This window comes from Sinocyclocheilus anshuiensis, unplaced genomic scaffold, assembly GCF_001515605.1.
Source record: "Sinocyclocheilus anshuiensis isolate Anshui unplaced genomic scaffold, SAMN03320099.WGS_v1.1 scaffold183, whole genome shotgun sequence".
Classification (NCBI taxonomy): domain Eukaryota; kingdom Metazoa; phylum Chordata; class Actinopteri; order Cypriniformes; family Cyprinidae; genus Sinocyclocheilus; species Sinocyclocheilus anshuiensis.
This window is the reverse complement of record NW_015548309.1, coordinates 3,661,592-3,678,226: the sequence shown is the minus strand read 5'-3', so window position 1 is coordinate 3,678,226 and position 16,635 is coordinate 3,661,592. Positions and strand designations below refer to the sequence as shown.

The 16,635-nt window shown below is 37.9% G+C and overlaps 3 protein-coding genes across 3 annotated transcripts; all 3 read right to left on the bottom strand.

Moving 5' to 3' along the window:
* Positions 1 to 174: 174 nt before the first annotated feature.
* On the bottom strand, positions 175 to 855 carry LOC107656229 (fibroblast growth factor 23-like). The gene is made up of 2 exons (XM_016443990.1): positions 850 to 855; positions 175 to 762 (listed from the first exon to the last, which is right to left on the bottom strand). Exons 1-2 carry the CDS (start codon positions 853 to 855, stop codon positions 331 to 333), a joined length of 438 nt encoding a protein of 145 aa, XP_016299476.1. The 3' UTR covers positions 175 to 330.
* Positions 856 to 2,475: 1,620 nt separating this feature from the next.
* Positions 2,476 to 4,460, bottom strand: LOC107656424 (fibroblast growth factor 23-like). The gene is made up of 3 exons (XM_016444290.1): positions 4,094 to 4,460; positions 3,812 to 3,915; positions 2,476 to 3,063 (listed from the first exon to the last, which is right to left on the bottom strand). The coding sequence occupies exons 1-3, from the start codon at positions 4,332 to 4,334 to the stop codon at positions 2,632 to 2,634; spliced, it is 777 nt and encodes a 258-aa protein (XP_016299776.1). The 5' UTR covers positions 4,335 to 4,460; the 3' UTR covers positions 2,476 to 2,631.
* Positions 4,461 to 11,194: 6,734 nt separating this feature from the next.
* On the bottom strand, positions 11,195 to 14,866 carry LOC107656433 (fibroblast growth factor 6-like). Its single transcript, XM_016444301.1, has 3 exons — positions 14,074 to 14,866; positions 13,549 to 13,652; positions 11,195 to 11,505 (listed from the first exon to the last, which is right to left on the bottom strand). The coding sequence occupies exons 1-3, from the start codon at positions 14,420 to 14,422 to the stop codon at positions 11,329 to 11,331; spliced, it is 630 nt and encodes a 209-aa protein (XP_016299787.1). The 5' UTR covers positions 14,423 to 14,866; the 3' UTR covers positions 11,195 to 11,328.
* Positions 14,867 to 16,635: the final 1,769 nt, after the last annotated feature.

The following is a 16,635-nucleotide window of genomic DNA, read 5'->3' as shown; positions in this document are numbered from 1 at the left end:
CTGAACTCTGCAGGAAGGTAGATCTCCAGGAACAGGGTTGGGCACCCCTGTAGTAGAGGTTCTTCAGATTATTAAATGTTCTTCACACTAAGAAAAAAAATGGTTCTTTTAAGAACTGTTCTTTGGGAAACTAACAAATGGTTCTTCTATGGCATCACTGCAAAAACCCTTTATTTTGGAACCTTTACTTTTAAGAATGCACACGTGAAATTGATTTTAAATATATGTCCTTAAAAACACTTAGGCTATTTATGACGATTTAACGCTGGCGCATCGACTTTGCGCAAAGCAGCGGCGGTTCAACAGTCAAGCCATGGAGGATCTGTAACTTTATCCTACAACTGCTGAAATCCGGGGACTGCCGGGGCTCGAGTCGTGAAGAAGATCCCACGGGTCATCATCGGAAGGGGAAACCAGAGTTTCCCTGGAGATGTTTCGACCCTCTGACGGCTCAAAGTCCAAGTCCCCATCATCATCCTGAGCAGCTCTGGAGTCTGACGCCTCTGCGTACCGGAGTGCGTTCAGCGGGTCTGATGGATTCACCTGTCGGTTTCTCCTCTCCCGGTGCTGCAGGCGCTCCAGTGGAACAGTGTTCTTCTCGGATAAGAAGAGAGAGGACTGTGGGAGGTTTTGTCCCGCTATGAACACCTGTTTCACCCCATCCAGGTTAAGCAGTATGTCATGCTTGGTGGAGTAATACACGTCACGATGGTTTTCCAAAAGTTTGTGGTGAAAAAGACAGTCTTCCTTATTGCAAACCGTCTAAAGACATACAAAAATATACAAATAGTTAAATAATGAATCAAAATTATTTGATTTATCTATAGCGCCATATCATATTTTTTTTACAAGCATGTTTTAGCCTGTAAAAAGCAAATCTGAAATGTTCGGTTAGCCTAAAACCCCCCCGCAGCTTTAGGTTTTAGGTTTATGGATCAAACTTATTTACAATAAAAAAAACTTACTGTTATCAATTAAGAATTATTTAGCATTTTTACAGTTTTTAACGCTAAAATTCAACATTTTTTACACATTTTTTACAGTGTGGCAGGGACAGAAACACAAAACTCGCACTTACACTCACACTCTTACAGACTCTCTCTCTCCCACACACACACATACACACACATAAACACACATACACATACTAATAGCAGGCCCAGACAATAAAATAATACTATTGCTTTTTTATGTATGGATGCATTGCAAAATCAAGGCTGCAAGTAAAATAAACATATAATGTATGTGTATATATATATATATATATATATATAAACAAAATATACAAACACAATAAATGGGTTGCAACATGGCAAACCCACATCTACCAAATGCTGCAAACAATAATTACAAGTCCGTTGAAACTGTAAAAAATAAATAAATAAATAAATAAACAAAATAGTAAATAAACAAATATATAAATACATAAATATAATATTAAAAATAAACAATTTCCATTATTCATATATAATATAGACTAATATATAATATGATATAGCAACATATATAATAAATTAATGATTGTAAACTTTATATGATATTATAATAATATAATCATATTATTTATTTTTAAATACTTTATTTTTCTTTTTATATCAGGAGCAATAACCATAATTTGGGCTTGGAGAAGTAATGATTATCTCTCAGAAATGTAAACATTTCATAATAATTTTTAACATTATGAAAAAAAAATGTACAGAGAAACTGTATCCAAGAGATTTCATGTTTTGCATATGAATCAGACAAAAACATCAAATAACCATGACAGGAAAGAAGTTTATGAATTACTTGCGAGTAGTTTATTGAACTGTTGTCATGTAGTATAAATGAACCTGTATGAGTGTAACATCCTGATAGTGTTATTACTAGGGTAAAAAATCAGTTCTGGGCACACTGTGCATGACTGCTCACTGTACTTGCTACTTTGAGCATAATTAAAATGTGAAACAAATACACATGCATATGAAATAAAAGAAAAACAATAGTTTTATTAACATCAGGAATATGACTCAACTGCTGTGCACAGCACATACGTAGAAAAGTAAAGGGAAAAAAATTCTTAAATATATTAGTATTTATACATAGCATCAGCGCTTGTTCTCAGAAACACAAGTATGTCCTCAGTTTCTTACTGTCAAAAAATCTTTACAAGAAATCATAACTGAGGCAGAAGCATACAGAAATACAAAACTTTTAAACAGAGAAAATACAGCCACACAAAATCCTGGATTTTACTGATGTGCAGAATGACAAGTGCTGATAGTCAAAATTAATTAGGAAAATATTGTGGATATGAACTGACTGAACTCTGCAGGAAGGTAGATCTCCAGGAACAGGGTTGGGCACCCCTGTAGTAGAGGTTCTTCAGATTATTAAATGTTCTTCACACTAAGAAAAAAAATGGTTCTTTTAAGAACTGTTCTTTGGGAAACTAACAAATGGTTCTTCTATGGCATCACTGCAAAAACCCTTTATTTTGGAACCTTTACTTTTAAGAATGCACACGTGAAATTGATTTTAAATATATGTCCTTAAAAACACTTAGGCTATTTATGACGATTTAACGCTGGCGCATCGACTTTGCGCAAAGCAGCGGCGGTTCAACAGTCAAGCCATGGAGGATCTGTAACTTTATCCTACAACTGCTGAAATCCGGGGACTGCCGGGGCTCGAGTCGTGAAGAAGATCCCACGGGTCATCATCGGAAGGGGAAACCAGAGTTTCCCTGGAGATGTTTCGACCCTCTGACGGCTCAAAGTCCAAGTCCCCATCATCATCCTGAGCAGCTCTGGAGTCTGACGCCTCTCCGTACCGGAGCGCGTTCAGCGGGTCTGATGGATTCACCTGTCGGTTTCTCCTCTCCCGGTGCTGCAGGCGCTCCAGTGGAACAGTGTTCTTCTCGGATAAGAAGAGAGAGGACTGTGGGAGGTTTTGTCCCGCTATGAACACCTGTTTCACCCCATCCAGGTTAAGCAGTATGTCATGCTTGGTGGAGTAATACACGTCACGATGGTTTTCCAAAAGTTTGTGGTGAAAAAGACAGTCTTCCTTATTGCAAACCGTCTAAAGACATACAAAAATATACAAATAGTTAAATAATGAATCAAAATTATTTGATTTATCTATAGCGCCATATCATATTTTTTTTACAAGTATGTTTTAGCCTGTAAAAAGCAAATCTGAAATGTTCGGTTAGCCTAAAACCCCCCCGCAGCTTTAGGTTTTAGGTTTATGGATCAAACTTATTTACAATAAAAAAAACTTACTGTTATCAATTAAGAATTATTTAGCATTTTTACAGTTTTTAACGCTAAAATTCAACATTTTTTACACATTTTTTACAGTGTGGCAGGGACAGAAACACAAAACTCGCACTTACACTCACACTCTTACAGACTCTCTCTCTCCCACACACACACATACACACACATAAACACACATACACATACTAATAGCAGGCCCAGACAATTGGAGGACAGAGTGAAGGTACACAGGACCTAAAATTTCCACTCTTTTATTAGCCCCCGGTCCAGTGGACCCGAACATCCTGTATGTAATATAAATGTGTAGGGGGGTGTACAGTGAGTGGTCATTGAAAATTTGTTCTGATATATGTTCTTCACAGAAAATGAGCCAAGGCCAACGAGTCTGAGTTCGAAAAAATAATTTATAGTATAATTTTTCTTTTGATAAATAGTGAAAACGGGTCCCACAGACCCGAATACCATACAAAGGTTACATACGATTACAAATTACTTTTTATAGCCTATACTTTCAACTTAAATGTTGTTTACAATAGACGAATACTTACAGAAGTGAAAAGAGTCCCTCCTGCGTCCATGCACACAAATCGGTTACTTTTCACTCCAAATATTGCGAGACGGTCTCTGCTCTCTGATTTCAATAAAATTACACCTGTTGAGTGCAGAATATAAAGAGGAATAGGCTGTGAATGACATTATTTTATTGATAAAACAATAAAAAAAAAATCATGATTCATAGACTGGTAATTTTTTTGAGGTCTTGATTTTTATTTTTACTTGCCTAATATCCTAAATATGGATATTATGCTGGTCAAAAACAGTATACTCACTGTAGGACCCCCGGTTTGTAGTTTTGCGCACATGTCCATTCGGGCTGATCTCTAAGTAGAAGTTGTTTAAGTCCGAAGTGGTCTGAAGGTGGATGTACCTCCGCGGGTTCCCCCAATTGGAGCCCAGGAGGGGAGAAGGGTTGGGGGCAGCATCTGCAGATCTGAATCCCTGGAGAGCCGTGATCCACAGCGCAAGGACAGAGGAGTGCAGCATGTGCAGAGTTGAAAGTGCGCAACGCATCTTCACAGAGCGCAAAGTATCGATGCGTAAAACCAATGTGCAGAGCTGAAGAAGTTGTGATGCGTGAAAGTTGGTGAGCGCGGCTATTTAAACGCATCCTGTGCCACTCCTTTACGCAACACTCGTCCGCAGAGCCAGAGGATGTGAGGAGGCGGGTTCGACATGTCCACCTTCTGTTTGTTATGAGGGTAATTGACTGGTAAACCATAATTGGCTTTGTCAATTTGGCACAGCTTTGACTTTCTATGACGTCTTGGTGTCTAAACAAAATTGAAAACAAGAATACATTTTAATAGTTTTTGTGTATGTGAGAATCATTTGGTTGTCTCCCAATGTTTCTCAAATGCTAAATCAACCTATAAGTAAATATACGTTTATTTAGCCTATATATTTAGTATATATAGGCCTAACCTATAAAAAAGGTACAAAGCTGTTACTGCGGAGGTATCTTAAGACAGGAAAGGTAAAAAAGGTACATCTTTTTACCTTATTTACTCCACAATGTCACATATTACTAGCCTACTTTAAAAGTACAAATTAGTACTTTTTTAAAGGGTACCGCCCAAGTGACTGTTTTGTACCTTTTTTCTGATAATGTATTAAGTGACTGCATGATATACTGAACGGATAGTTGCTTTGGATAAAAACGTCTGCCATACCAATAAATGTCAATGTAATGGAAATATAGTATGACCTCAATCTGAACTTCCTCAAGTTGGCCAGCAGAGGGAACTTGTGGCTCTTTCACGAACAAGTAACGCACCAAAAATTGTCCTAACATGAGTATAGGCTAGCGGTGCGCAACACCGTTTCAATTCTTTTCATTTTGATTTCATTTTATTTCGAACGAAATATATATATATATATATATATATATATAAAACAAAATATACAATCACAATAAATGTGTTGCAACATAACATAGGCAAACCCACATCTACCAAATGCTGCAAACAATAATTACAAGTCCGTTGAAACTGTAAAAAATAAATAAATAAATAAATAAACAAAATAGTAAATAAACAAATATATAAATACATAAATATAATATTAAAAATAAACAATTTCCATTATTCATATATAATATAGACTAATATATAATATGATATAGCAACATATATAATAAATTAATGATTGTAAACTTTATATGATATTATAATAATATAATCATATTATTTATTTTTAAATACTTTATTTTTCTTTTTATATCAGGAGCAATAACCATAATTTGGGCTTGGAGAAGTAATGATTATCTCTCAGAAATGTAAACATTTCATAATAATTTTTAACATTATGAAAAAAAAATTTACAGAGAAACTGTATCCAAGAGATTTCATGTTTTGCATATGAATCAGACAAAAACATCAAATAACCATGACAGGAAAGAAGTTTATGAATTACTTGCGAGTAGTTTATTGAACTGTTGTCATGTAGTATAAATGAACCTGTATGAGTGTAACATCCTGATAGTGTTATTACTAGGGTAAAAAATCAGTTCTGGGCACACTGTGCATGACTGCTCACTGTACTTGCTACTTTGAGCATAATTAAAATGTGAAACAAATACACATGCATATGAAATAAAAGAAAAACAATAGTTTTATTAACATCAGGAATATGACTCAACTGCTGTGCACAGCACATAGTAGAAAAGTAAAGGGAAAAAAATTCTTAAATATATTAGTATTTATACATAGCATCAGCGCTTGTTCTCAGAAACACAAGTATGTCCTCAGTTTCTTACTGTCAAAAAATCTTTACAAGAAATCATAACTGAGGCAGAAGCATACAGAAATACAAAACTTTTAAACAGAGAAAATACAGCCACACAAAATCCTGGATTTTACTGATGTGCAGAATGACAAGTGCTGATAGTCAAAATTAATTAGGAAAATATTGTGGATATGAACTGAGTATAATGAGTATATATACTGTAGGCCTATTAAAATAAATCACACTAAATGATTAATGACGCCTCACAGATACGGGGGTCTTCACTGTAACAGGATCAGCCACACAAAGCCATTTCAAAACAAAGACTGCAAAGCCACGAACGGGCATCCCGTTCTAATGCCTCCGGTGCTCCAAGGATTCCCGAAACCCTCCCTGCATATGAGAGGAGGATTCAGCCGTGACAGCTTGCAGTCCTTCACGCACATACGTTTTTCTCATGAGTCCAGAGTGTACCAGGAAACTGGTGTCTATATTCTATGCCCAATAAACATTTTTACAGCTGTTGCTATAAATCCAAGCGACATATATCAGCAGATGAGATGGCTCCGATTCCCAAATGTTCACGCACATCGCTCATTCTTCACAGACTTAAGATGGTGCTATCACAATCAGGACACAAATGAAAGAAACAGCTCATTTGGCTCCCTGATTTCACTCCTCTATTTTTAATGCTTCATTAGTGCTCAAGATTTTATAACACATTCAGAAGACATACTGTATTAAAATAGCATTATATAGTTTGACCTGCGGTATTTTAGTACCAGTCTGCCAAACCCATTACTCTTTAGTTACTTTATGTAAAGTTTAACCTGCTTCCGCGAAACCACAGCCAAAATGTTAGCTTGCACTGCCATCATTAAATGAAGCTGTGACTGTAGCAGTGGCTATTAAATAGCTACTTTTCTGTCCAATAAATGTGTTTTATTGTTTTTAAGTGTGCAAGTCTCACTGGGACTCACAGTGATATGAATTGAGGCACATAAACAGTCCTCAATGGCACATTATTGAAAGGAAACTTGCAAATGTAATGACTGAATGCCCCTGAATACTGAAACATCTCTTCACAGATGAGACCACGAAACAAGCAGCTTGGCAGAGGCGAGAAATGATCAGCCTTTTTTGTCTCCCTAAAGTATTGTGTCAGTCCTGCAGAGGTCTGTCCTGATATATTCACTGCGCTAGAGGAAGGAGCCAGTCCCACAAAAACTTCTTTTCATAGTAGCAAACGAGTGTGAATAACCCAGCAAGGTCATATTACTAGATGTGCCCAACACAATCTCACTGCAATTCATAGCTGTTTTATTTTTGCCGAATTGGTGGATAATTCGTAATGTTTTCGTACTACCTGTTGGTTTGGTTTAGGAGTGAAGCTTCATGCTTACTTTTTTCTGAAAATTGTACATTTTTGTACAAATCACATTAATATGAAATCGCCACCATGTAAAATGTTTTCTCATGAGATCAGGTTGGATTTGTTTGGATTCATGGTGATCTGAAAAGTTTGGCCTCAGATGCTTAAAGTTAACATGAAACAGTAACCCATTTCAATTCTCTATTGCAATGAACTTCTGAGTGAAAACAGATATTTAATGGAAAAAACGTGATTTTAGAAACTTGATTTTAGCCGTCAGAAATGATTTAATCATGAAAAGTGGCCGTTTATCATTTTGCTAAAATATTACAGAGACAACAATTTTTTCTTTGGAATAATGTGGATTGATAAATCGCAATAAGACCAATACATAATAAGACCAGGAATCAATGTAAAGAAAGTAAATAGGGACGATTTTGATTTCATGCTGACTACATTTTGCCAAACTTTTGTGGGCAAATAAGAACCATTTAGTGTAGAGATGTATGAAGCACAGCTCACACAGAAGCCACTTTAAAACCAAGCAACTTTCTGTTGTCCGAACACGAATTTCGTGTTGAAATTACTTGAATTCACCCAACAGAGCAATGGTAAATTCAGTTAAGAGCAACCTTAACTGAATCCAGCATGGATCCAAACAAATGACAATGAGACCACAATGGACTTGAGAAAAGGAAACAAGACCTTGGACGGACCAGTTCAACTCCATGGCTATAACCTTGGACTAAAGTTGGATGGAAAACCATAAAGAACCCTAGTGCTACTACTGGAATCTCAAGGCTTCTGAACATCGTGGCTTTTACAAGACTATCCATGTGCGAGGGAGATGTCACCAGTGTGGCCACTGCTCAGGTATTCCACCCCCACATACTCCAGACAGATTGAACAAACAACAAGGCTATAAGTCTTTCTAAAATAGCATCATTCCTTTTGATTTCCCTTTAACCCTCATGCCGTGTTCAAATCATTTTGACCCATAGAGATTTTCTTTTTCTTGAAAATGCTAGTTAGTGTTATCACATTGGACTAAAACTTACTGACCGTGCTAACACAGGTCATTACAACTTTTCAAAAATAATTGTTGTACTTTATTGGTAGTTTTTCCACCTTGTTCCACCTCTAAAATGAACAACCTACAAAAAATTGCTTATTAATGTCTCGTCGTGCTATATTATCGCCAAATAATGGTTTTAATCTTCTTATCAACTTGTTTTCTTTCGATTAGCATGCATGGGTTTTGTATTTGTTTTGGAACTGATTGATCATAGGCATCATTGATCCGAGTTTATGCACCTCAGCTTTTAAGTGACCAGTGCCAAAATGATCCACAAATGCTTTTTTCACTCAAAAACTGAGGTGCATAAGTGCAGATCAATGAGGCCTACAACCAATCAGTTCCAGAAATAAATAAAACCTGTGCCAATTGAAAGAGAACAAGTCGACAAAAAGATTAAATCCAAGATTTGGTGATAATATAGTGTTAATGAGAGACTTACAAGCAATTTTCAAAAACATTTTTGACTGGAAACACCAAATGAGGTAAAGGTTAAAGAACAGGGTGGGGCCACATTTGGTGACAGAAACTGATGCAAACAAAGGCAGACATACCAAAATCATAAAAAACAGTGAGCGTCCCTCAGTTCGGATGCCACATGGCGTCTGCCCTGTAATTACATTTGCATAGAGCAGCAGCGGCGAGTGTCACTGCAATGCCTCTGCAGCAACAGGAAAGAGCCAGACTCGACTGCCTCCTTGACCAGGATTCACACACACACACACACACACTCACACCAGAAGCAAAAATAAATAAACATATACCGCACATATTCCCTTGAATCAAATACCATCACTGATGGCAGTGTGCCTTTAGCAACAAGCAACAAAGCTCAGGGCTACTGGCGTTTTCAGTGCACAGTCAGTATTTACAGTATTTTCATTGGTTTAGAAGACATTCTCATTCACAGCAACGCTTAAAGCTTATTTTCGAGTGCTCCTTTTGTTCAGGCAAACCTGTGGTAAGCAATAGTATAATCGAACCAGCCATGTTTAACATTTTCAGTGTGCGTTTGCATCAGTTCCCCTGTAGATTTCTCATTTTTTTATTTTTTATTTTTTTTTCTCGTTTTCTTTAAAAAAAAAATTCATTTTGATTGCAAAAACAGTCTAGTTCACAAATAAAATGTACAGCCTCAAAGCTCCAATAGGGGTCTAGCTAGAAAAGATAATAGCCCCTTTCACACATCTTTACTGGTAAATTACAGTTTAGAGATCATGTGGCAACAGGATCTTTTTTAAAAATACCAGTAAGTCAGTTCTAGCAGCATTTTGGTTACTATTGTGTGGCGTTTTGAAGATCAAAAACATGTTCTGTGTGATCACTTATGGAATCCTAGTTCCGCCAGGGAACAAAAAAATTTAAAAAGGTAATTGTGACTTTTTTTCACAGAATTTTTTCTCAAAATTGCAAATAAACTCAAAATTCTGACTGACTTTCTCGCAATTTAGAGTTTACGTCTTGCAACTGTCCTTTTTTTCGTCTGAATTCTGAGTTTTATCTCACAATTCTGATGTTTTTCTCACAATTGCAAGTTTAGATCTCACAATTTCTTTTCAGAATTGCACAATTCTGACTTTTTTCATAGTTCTGAGGTTACTTCTCACAATTCTGCCTTATTTTCCTCTGCATTCTGAGCTTACATGTCGCAATTCTGACTTTTTTGTTTCTGCCATGGAATGAAAAATAAAAAAGGTAATTGTGACTTTTTATCTCACAAATTTCTGGCTTTTTTTCAATTGCAATTGTGAGTTTATATCTCACAATTTGGACTTTTCTTCTCAGAATTGCAAAATGTTTACAAGCCGTAAACTCGCAATTACGAGAAAAAACGTCCATATTATATGAGATGAAAAGATGTGGAGGAAACAGGTTTCCATAATCATCCTCTTACGCTTGTCACTCAGAAGTCAAAAAATTTAAAATATAATTAAACCAAAACGCATCTCCACATACGAGCCGATGAAGAAAAAGTACTGCGTCATTTCCGATGACTGACATCACAGAGTTTATGGTAACTAAAGTTAGTTTAGTTTAGGTGTAACTAAAGTTACACCTCATTTCTGAGTCAACATCAGATGCTGAACACCAGAGATGATCAGTGTTTACGAGCCGCTCTCGCGTCTCATGCGGCGTTCTCTAATTAGAGAAAAGTAAAATAAAGCAGAGATGCACACCCATCCCCCTCGCCCCTCTCCGGGGCCCTTGTGGGACAGTCCCCGCGGGGCCCTGGCTAACATATCAGCCGTATTTCTGACGCCCCGGGGCGTTCAGAGCATGCATGTTAAAGGGGCGCTGTGTGGGAATGCCAAGGCACCTCAGCATGACATGCAGCAAGAGTGATCTGCTTCCTTATAAGTGCTCACACAATCCCACAGCATGAGAAAAACAGAAAGAAAATAAAAAAATAAAGACTTATGCTTGTGTCGGCTCAGACAGAACTAAAAATAACAAGCGTAACTTCATGCATCCTTTTAAACCATCTAGGTAGCTCTTTGAGGTAATAAAAAACATAATTTCACTGTAAAAAGCCAAGGAGGACTTCAATAATCCGTCCTAAAATCTGTTTGATTCTTGACAAGCACCTGATTACAGAAAGAAGGGCTGGGAGAGCCTCCACATCCATAATCAATAATATATAAATAAAAGAAGTAAGCAGCGACGGATAGCATATTCAGTGATCCTAATAAAAAGCTGACCTATCCAAATATACATATAAAAAACAGTAAAGTACTATTTTGGTGATATTCTTGCAGTTCATTGTATGTTTGTGAGTCAGTTTTCAGACCTCTCGGGGAGATCAGTGCAAATGAAGAATTATTGCAAGAGTCTGCTCATATTCGAGGGAGGAAGTGGGTGACCGTCATGGCGGTGGTGGCCTTGTTGCCTCGCTTCGCTCGGCCATGTTTGCTGAGAGCGACATAGAATCCCTTGTAAACGGAGGACTCGTAGGCATTGTAGTTATTTGGCAGCAGGGTCTCCTTGAACTTGCATTCATCTTTAAAGGTAGCCTGAAAGAAGGAGAACAGAATGAATGTGAATACCAACATTCAGTCAGAAGCATCTATGTTTAGCATCACTGAGATAGTATTTGTAATTCAATTTTTATCTTTGTATTTTTAGTTACAGTTTTAGTAATTTTGCTGTTTTTGTGATTTTTATTAGTTATTGTTTTTTTTAAATGTCTATATAGTTTTTATTAATTTTTATTTGAGCTTTAGCTATTTTAGTTCATCAATTTAAATGAAAATAAGAAAATTTGTGTAATTTTAGTATCGAGAAACTATTATAAATTTTCTTATATAAACATTTGAAGTAGTTTTATTTTTGTATTTTCCACTTTCTTTTTAAATTTGGTTAAAGTTTAAGTGATTTGTGTTTTTTGCCATTTTTATTAGTTATTGTTTTTTTTTATATGTCTATATAGTTTTTGTTTTAAGTTTAAATTGTTTTAGTACATCAAGTTAGCTAAATGAAAATGAGAAATTATGTATTATTTTGGTATCAGATACTTTTATATATTTTTTATATTTTTTAATAAGTTTTTATTTTTGTAATTTCCAGTTGCATTTTAATTTTGGTTAAAATTTAAGTGATTTTGTTGTGTGAGTTTTTTTTTTTTTATGTATGCCCACATAGTTTCAATTATACCAATATAATTTCAGTTTTAGTTATTAAACTAAATGAAAATGACAAATTTTGCTTTGGCAACTATCTGAAATAAGATGAAATTTGTTTGTATTTTATTTTATTTTATTTCAAGTAACAAATATGTTTTGTGTGTGTGGTTTTAGTTTTAGTTAGCTATAATAACCCTGCAATGCACAAATATTTTTGCCCTCATGACTATTAGTGAGTCAAACATCTTGAGCAAATAAATGAGGCTTCTGTTGATGTAGTTAGTGAACTCAACTCAAAAATAACAGCACTGTTTTGCACATGACTTTGAGTGCAAATACATCTAACCTCTTGAACTGATCAGTTTCTCAGCCTCATTGCCCATAACAGCCAACATACTGAACAAACTTGCTAAGAATCTTTCAGGTGAGTCTGGTTCTTCAAGAAAACCATTAACCTGAAGCATTAATCTGATGCTAATCCCTGAGCTAAACAGGCCTTTTAATTAAAAACCACTTAAATGATCATTGCAAGACTGGCCTGTGGCATCTACTTTATCTCTGCTTCTCCAAAAGATGCTCTTGTAACACTCTGCAGTTTTTGGATAGAGCTGTCGTGCTCTCATGGGCCCCAAAGGACCAGTGTTGCACTGCGCTTGTCACACCTATGCCTAACTTCAGCCAAGACTGCCAAGTGTATCATTTACCCTTCAAACCTGCAGACACACTTTAAATCACACATCATTTGTGTAAAGAACAAACTACATAATCACTACTACTGCTATTAACAGTTCAAAACAATGTGTAAATAGAAGCTGCTCTACAAAATATTTAAATTTATGCACACATATTTTATTAAGGGAACTTTTATAAACACACTAACACAAAATAGGGTGAATTCAGGTTAATGTGTACATTTTTCCCAGTCATCCCAGTGTCCCAATTTACCAGAAAGTGTAAAGCAAGATGAAAACTGCAATTACGCACTTTATGTGTGACTATTCCTACTAATAACCTACAGCTACCAGCTAATATAAAAGAATGAGGCGTTAGTTTATAGGCTTAATGCAAGCAATTATTATAAACCTTTTTGCTCGTGCTTGTAAGCCGCTTTGGCGCTGTGCTTGGATCTAATGCACTGCTTAATAATAATTTGCAAAAGCCGTGGAGCTGTGGCAAACGTACTGCTTCAACTAACCAGAGCACATTATATTTATAAGGCATGAATAATTCAATACAGCACACGACGTAAACACTATTATTAGTCGCGCGACCCCCTCACGTGCCAAATGCATGGATCATTAATTACTTGAAAACGCACAATGGAAGCGTCACCTGTTTAACACATACACGCACACACGAACTCGATTTTCGGGGATGCAAAGCCTCGTTGCATATGCAGGCAGAATGAAAGGCGACACGGTTGCGCACACCTACCGTTCCGTACAACCTTCCTCTGTTATTCATTGCGACAAACAGCTCGCTTTTCACACCGTACAGGCTAATCACTCCTCTGGCCACAGTGGAGATCTCTATGAGACCTGATCAAACAGAACAAGCATGTTACACACAATAAAGAGGCTCCGCGTGACTTAGAACAACAAGGCATGCGGTGGGTGGAACCTCTGCAGGTGCCAATTGTGGATGCGCAAATGGCCTCTTGCGCCACTAGGCTACTACATTATTGCCGAAAGACGAACATCCCTCACACGTTGAGAGTCGTGCATGTTCTAAGCGCTTCTGGGCCGCACAAGGAGCCGGTGTAAAAATAAGTTGGCATCTATATCCGTCCCAGCATTCATGTCATGTTTAAGCCCAGCGCAGATATTTAGCACTAAGGGATACTGCGTGTGTGTCTGTGTTTTAATAGATTTCTAGTCTTTGCCTCCAAACTGACAAGTGTCGCTTACAAAGAATAAAGAGCTCTGCGCAATTAATTATTGCATTATTCCGTGAACTCACTGTACTGGTTCTCATTATGTACACCGTTTATCTTGCCGTCTGGGAGGACCTGAAGATGAAACCCGATGCCTACATTGCAGTACAGCCTCCGCACTCTTTTGATGCCCAGCAAATAGTCATTCTCCCAGTTCGCCTCTGGTCTCTCTCCAGAGATCCCCAGCACGGAGCGGGAGAAGAGGCTCTCCCATCGCTTCTCCAGTAAAGTTGTCCTATTAGTCCTACTCGGAAGCGGACTGGAGGACACAATCCCAACTAGGAGCAATCCTAAGAGCAGAACGGCAGTCCTTGGCCAGTGTTGCCCGTTGGCCTCGCAGGACATACTGATGAGGAGCCTTTGCGCAATGGCCATCGGGTTTACCTTCGGGGCACGTGGTCAAAATTAATGGCACTAAAAATACCCCTCTTCTAGTTTTTCTTCCCTCGGCATGGTGGTGCAGGCTTAATTTAGCGAGGCAGGTCAGGACTTCGGGCATGCGACGGTGGCCCGAGATGAGAGCGGCGGAAGAACGGGGAGAGAGCGCGGAGACACGACTTGAGGTGAAGAAGGTGGTGATGACCATGTTTTGCAGCTCCGAAGCCTCGGGTCGTGGAGAATGCCACTCACCAAAATCCCTATCTCACCTCAGAAGCCACCCTCATCCTTACATGACATCATATTAGGGGAGGGGGGAGGAGAGAGAGTGAGAGAGAAAGTTGCGAGCGGCGAGGAAGAACTGGCCGGACTGATGATGATGGGTCGCTGCTGTCACTCCACGTGTGAAATGGGGGTCGCATGCTGAGCCTTATTGGACGGCTTGCGCGCGATCATGGGATGCGATGGGCACTCTGGCAGCGCCCAAATCGGGACGGTTATATATATATATATATATAAAATAAATTTATGTAATTTAGTCAATGTTTAGTCAATGACTATCAAAATTTTCAACCACACTGGGGGAAAAAAATATTATCTCTACAACACAATGCAATGCAGTTAAAACATTCAAAATACAGTAAAACACCTGTAAAGATCAATACTGAAAATTCCTTCATATTAATACAGTACATTGTGCCCTATTTTTTATGGATGTTTTGTTTTAGAGTGTAATCATACTGTATATGACCCTAATCGGACCATATAAAACAAAAACTACACCTTATAGAACACTTCATTCAAACAAGTGTTTGTGAGAGAGAAAGTTGCGAGCGGCGAGGAAGAACTGGCCGGACTGATGATGATGGGTCGCTGCTGTCACTCCACGTGTGAAATGGGGGTCGCATGCTGAGCCTTATTGGACGGCTTGCGCGCGATCATGGGATGCGATGGGCACTCTGGCAGCGCCCAAATCGGGACGGTGGTCATATGTCTGACAGCCCTGCTTCCTTATTTAGAAGGATAGTATAAAAACAGTCCACTTGTCACCGGAGAGCAATGGCACCCCTGTCTGTCACATCTCAGGCTGTTTGTACAGGAAGTTTACACAACGACCTGATTCTAGAATACTGCGCTCCCACAATGCGTGCCGAACAAAACGTTCCGCGTCTCGTGCATCGCGCAGCCTGATGTTTTTATCTTCCGGGAGGCTGCCTCTCTGGATCTCGTGGCGGTGATGCTGTGCAAAACGCACCTTCAAGAATGCTCGGACCGTGCGCAATGTCCGGACGTCAGCAGATGCTGCGCGTCGTTGCGCGGCTCTCCAGGGGCGCAGAGAGAGATTGTGGTGACGCTTGGGGAGGCGCTGTTGTTGGCAGCGTGAAAAGCGTCAATCACAATTATTTGCCATTGCCTGGTTCCTCTGGAATATGGAACAAAAGTCAATTATTAATTCTAAATCAAGACGTTTCAGGACAATGTACTATGCCATAAAAATGTGTACATAATTATAGAATTTTACTATATCAGCTTTATACTTTTACTATAATTTTACTTACTTTCCATTTAAATCAAAATAAATGTAAAAAATATAAATTAAATTCATTTTAATTCATTACATATATATATTGCATTATTGACGCACTATTTTCCTATTTAATACTGTAAAGTTGCTTTGACACAATCTGTATTGTTAAAAGTGCTATATAAATAAAGGTGACTTGACTTGACTTGACTTGACAAGTATTCCCATTTAGGATTGACAGCTGTGATTCAGGTTAACTGAAGAACTGCAGTGAATAGCAATAAAATTAAAAGTCATGACATGAACTTTTGCAGCCGAGTAGTCATCGGCTGTCTTTAAAATGCTTACAGCTCTTGTTAAACAGTGACAGTCTAATTAGCAAAGAAATCTCAAATCAGTAGCAAAATACCCTCTGACCCCTGAAGCACCAACACAAGCAGCATAATCAGTATCACTGACGTCACTGCAGGGCCTTCACGTCTAAGGATGTTTTTACACACAGAGTAGTGTATAAAAAGTAGGACAGTTTTGCTGATGTTGTCAGAATCACAATGACATGGCTGTTTTAATAGCACACATAAATCTGGCTGCATGCATTAAAGCTGATGCACAGAACAGCGAATCCATCCCGTGGCATAATTCACACAATTTCCACATGTCCATGTTGATAACACAGCAAAACTAA

Bases quoted from the DNA above. Each gene is read 5' to 3' on its own strand.
- LOC107656424 (XM_016444290.1), bottom strand. From the start codon at position 4,334: ATGCGTTGCGCACTTTCAACTCTGCACATGCTGCACTCCTCTGTCCTT. The intron at 3,916-4,093 runs GTGAGTATACTG...TGCACTCAACAG, and splicing joins TACAAACCGGGGGTCCTACA to GTGTAATTTTATTGAAATCA. The intron at 3,064-3,811 runs GTAAGTATTCGT...GTATGTCTTTAG, and splicing joins GAGGGACTCTTTTCACTTCT to ACGGTTTGCAATAAGGAAGA.
- LOC107656433 (XM_016444301.1), bottom strand. From the start codon at position 14,422: ATGGCCATTGCGCAAAGGCTCCTCATCAGTATGTCCTGCGAGGCCAAC. The intron at 13,653-14,073 runs GTGAGTTCACGG...CTGTTTGATCAG, and splicing joins ACATAATGAGAACCAGTACA to GTCTCATAGAGATCTCCACT. The intron at 11,506-13,548 runs GTAGGTGTGCGC...TCCTTCTTTCAG, and splicing joins GAGGAAGGTTGTACGGAACG to GCTACCTTTAAAGATGAATG.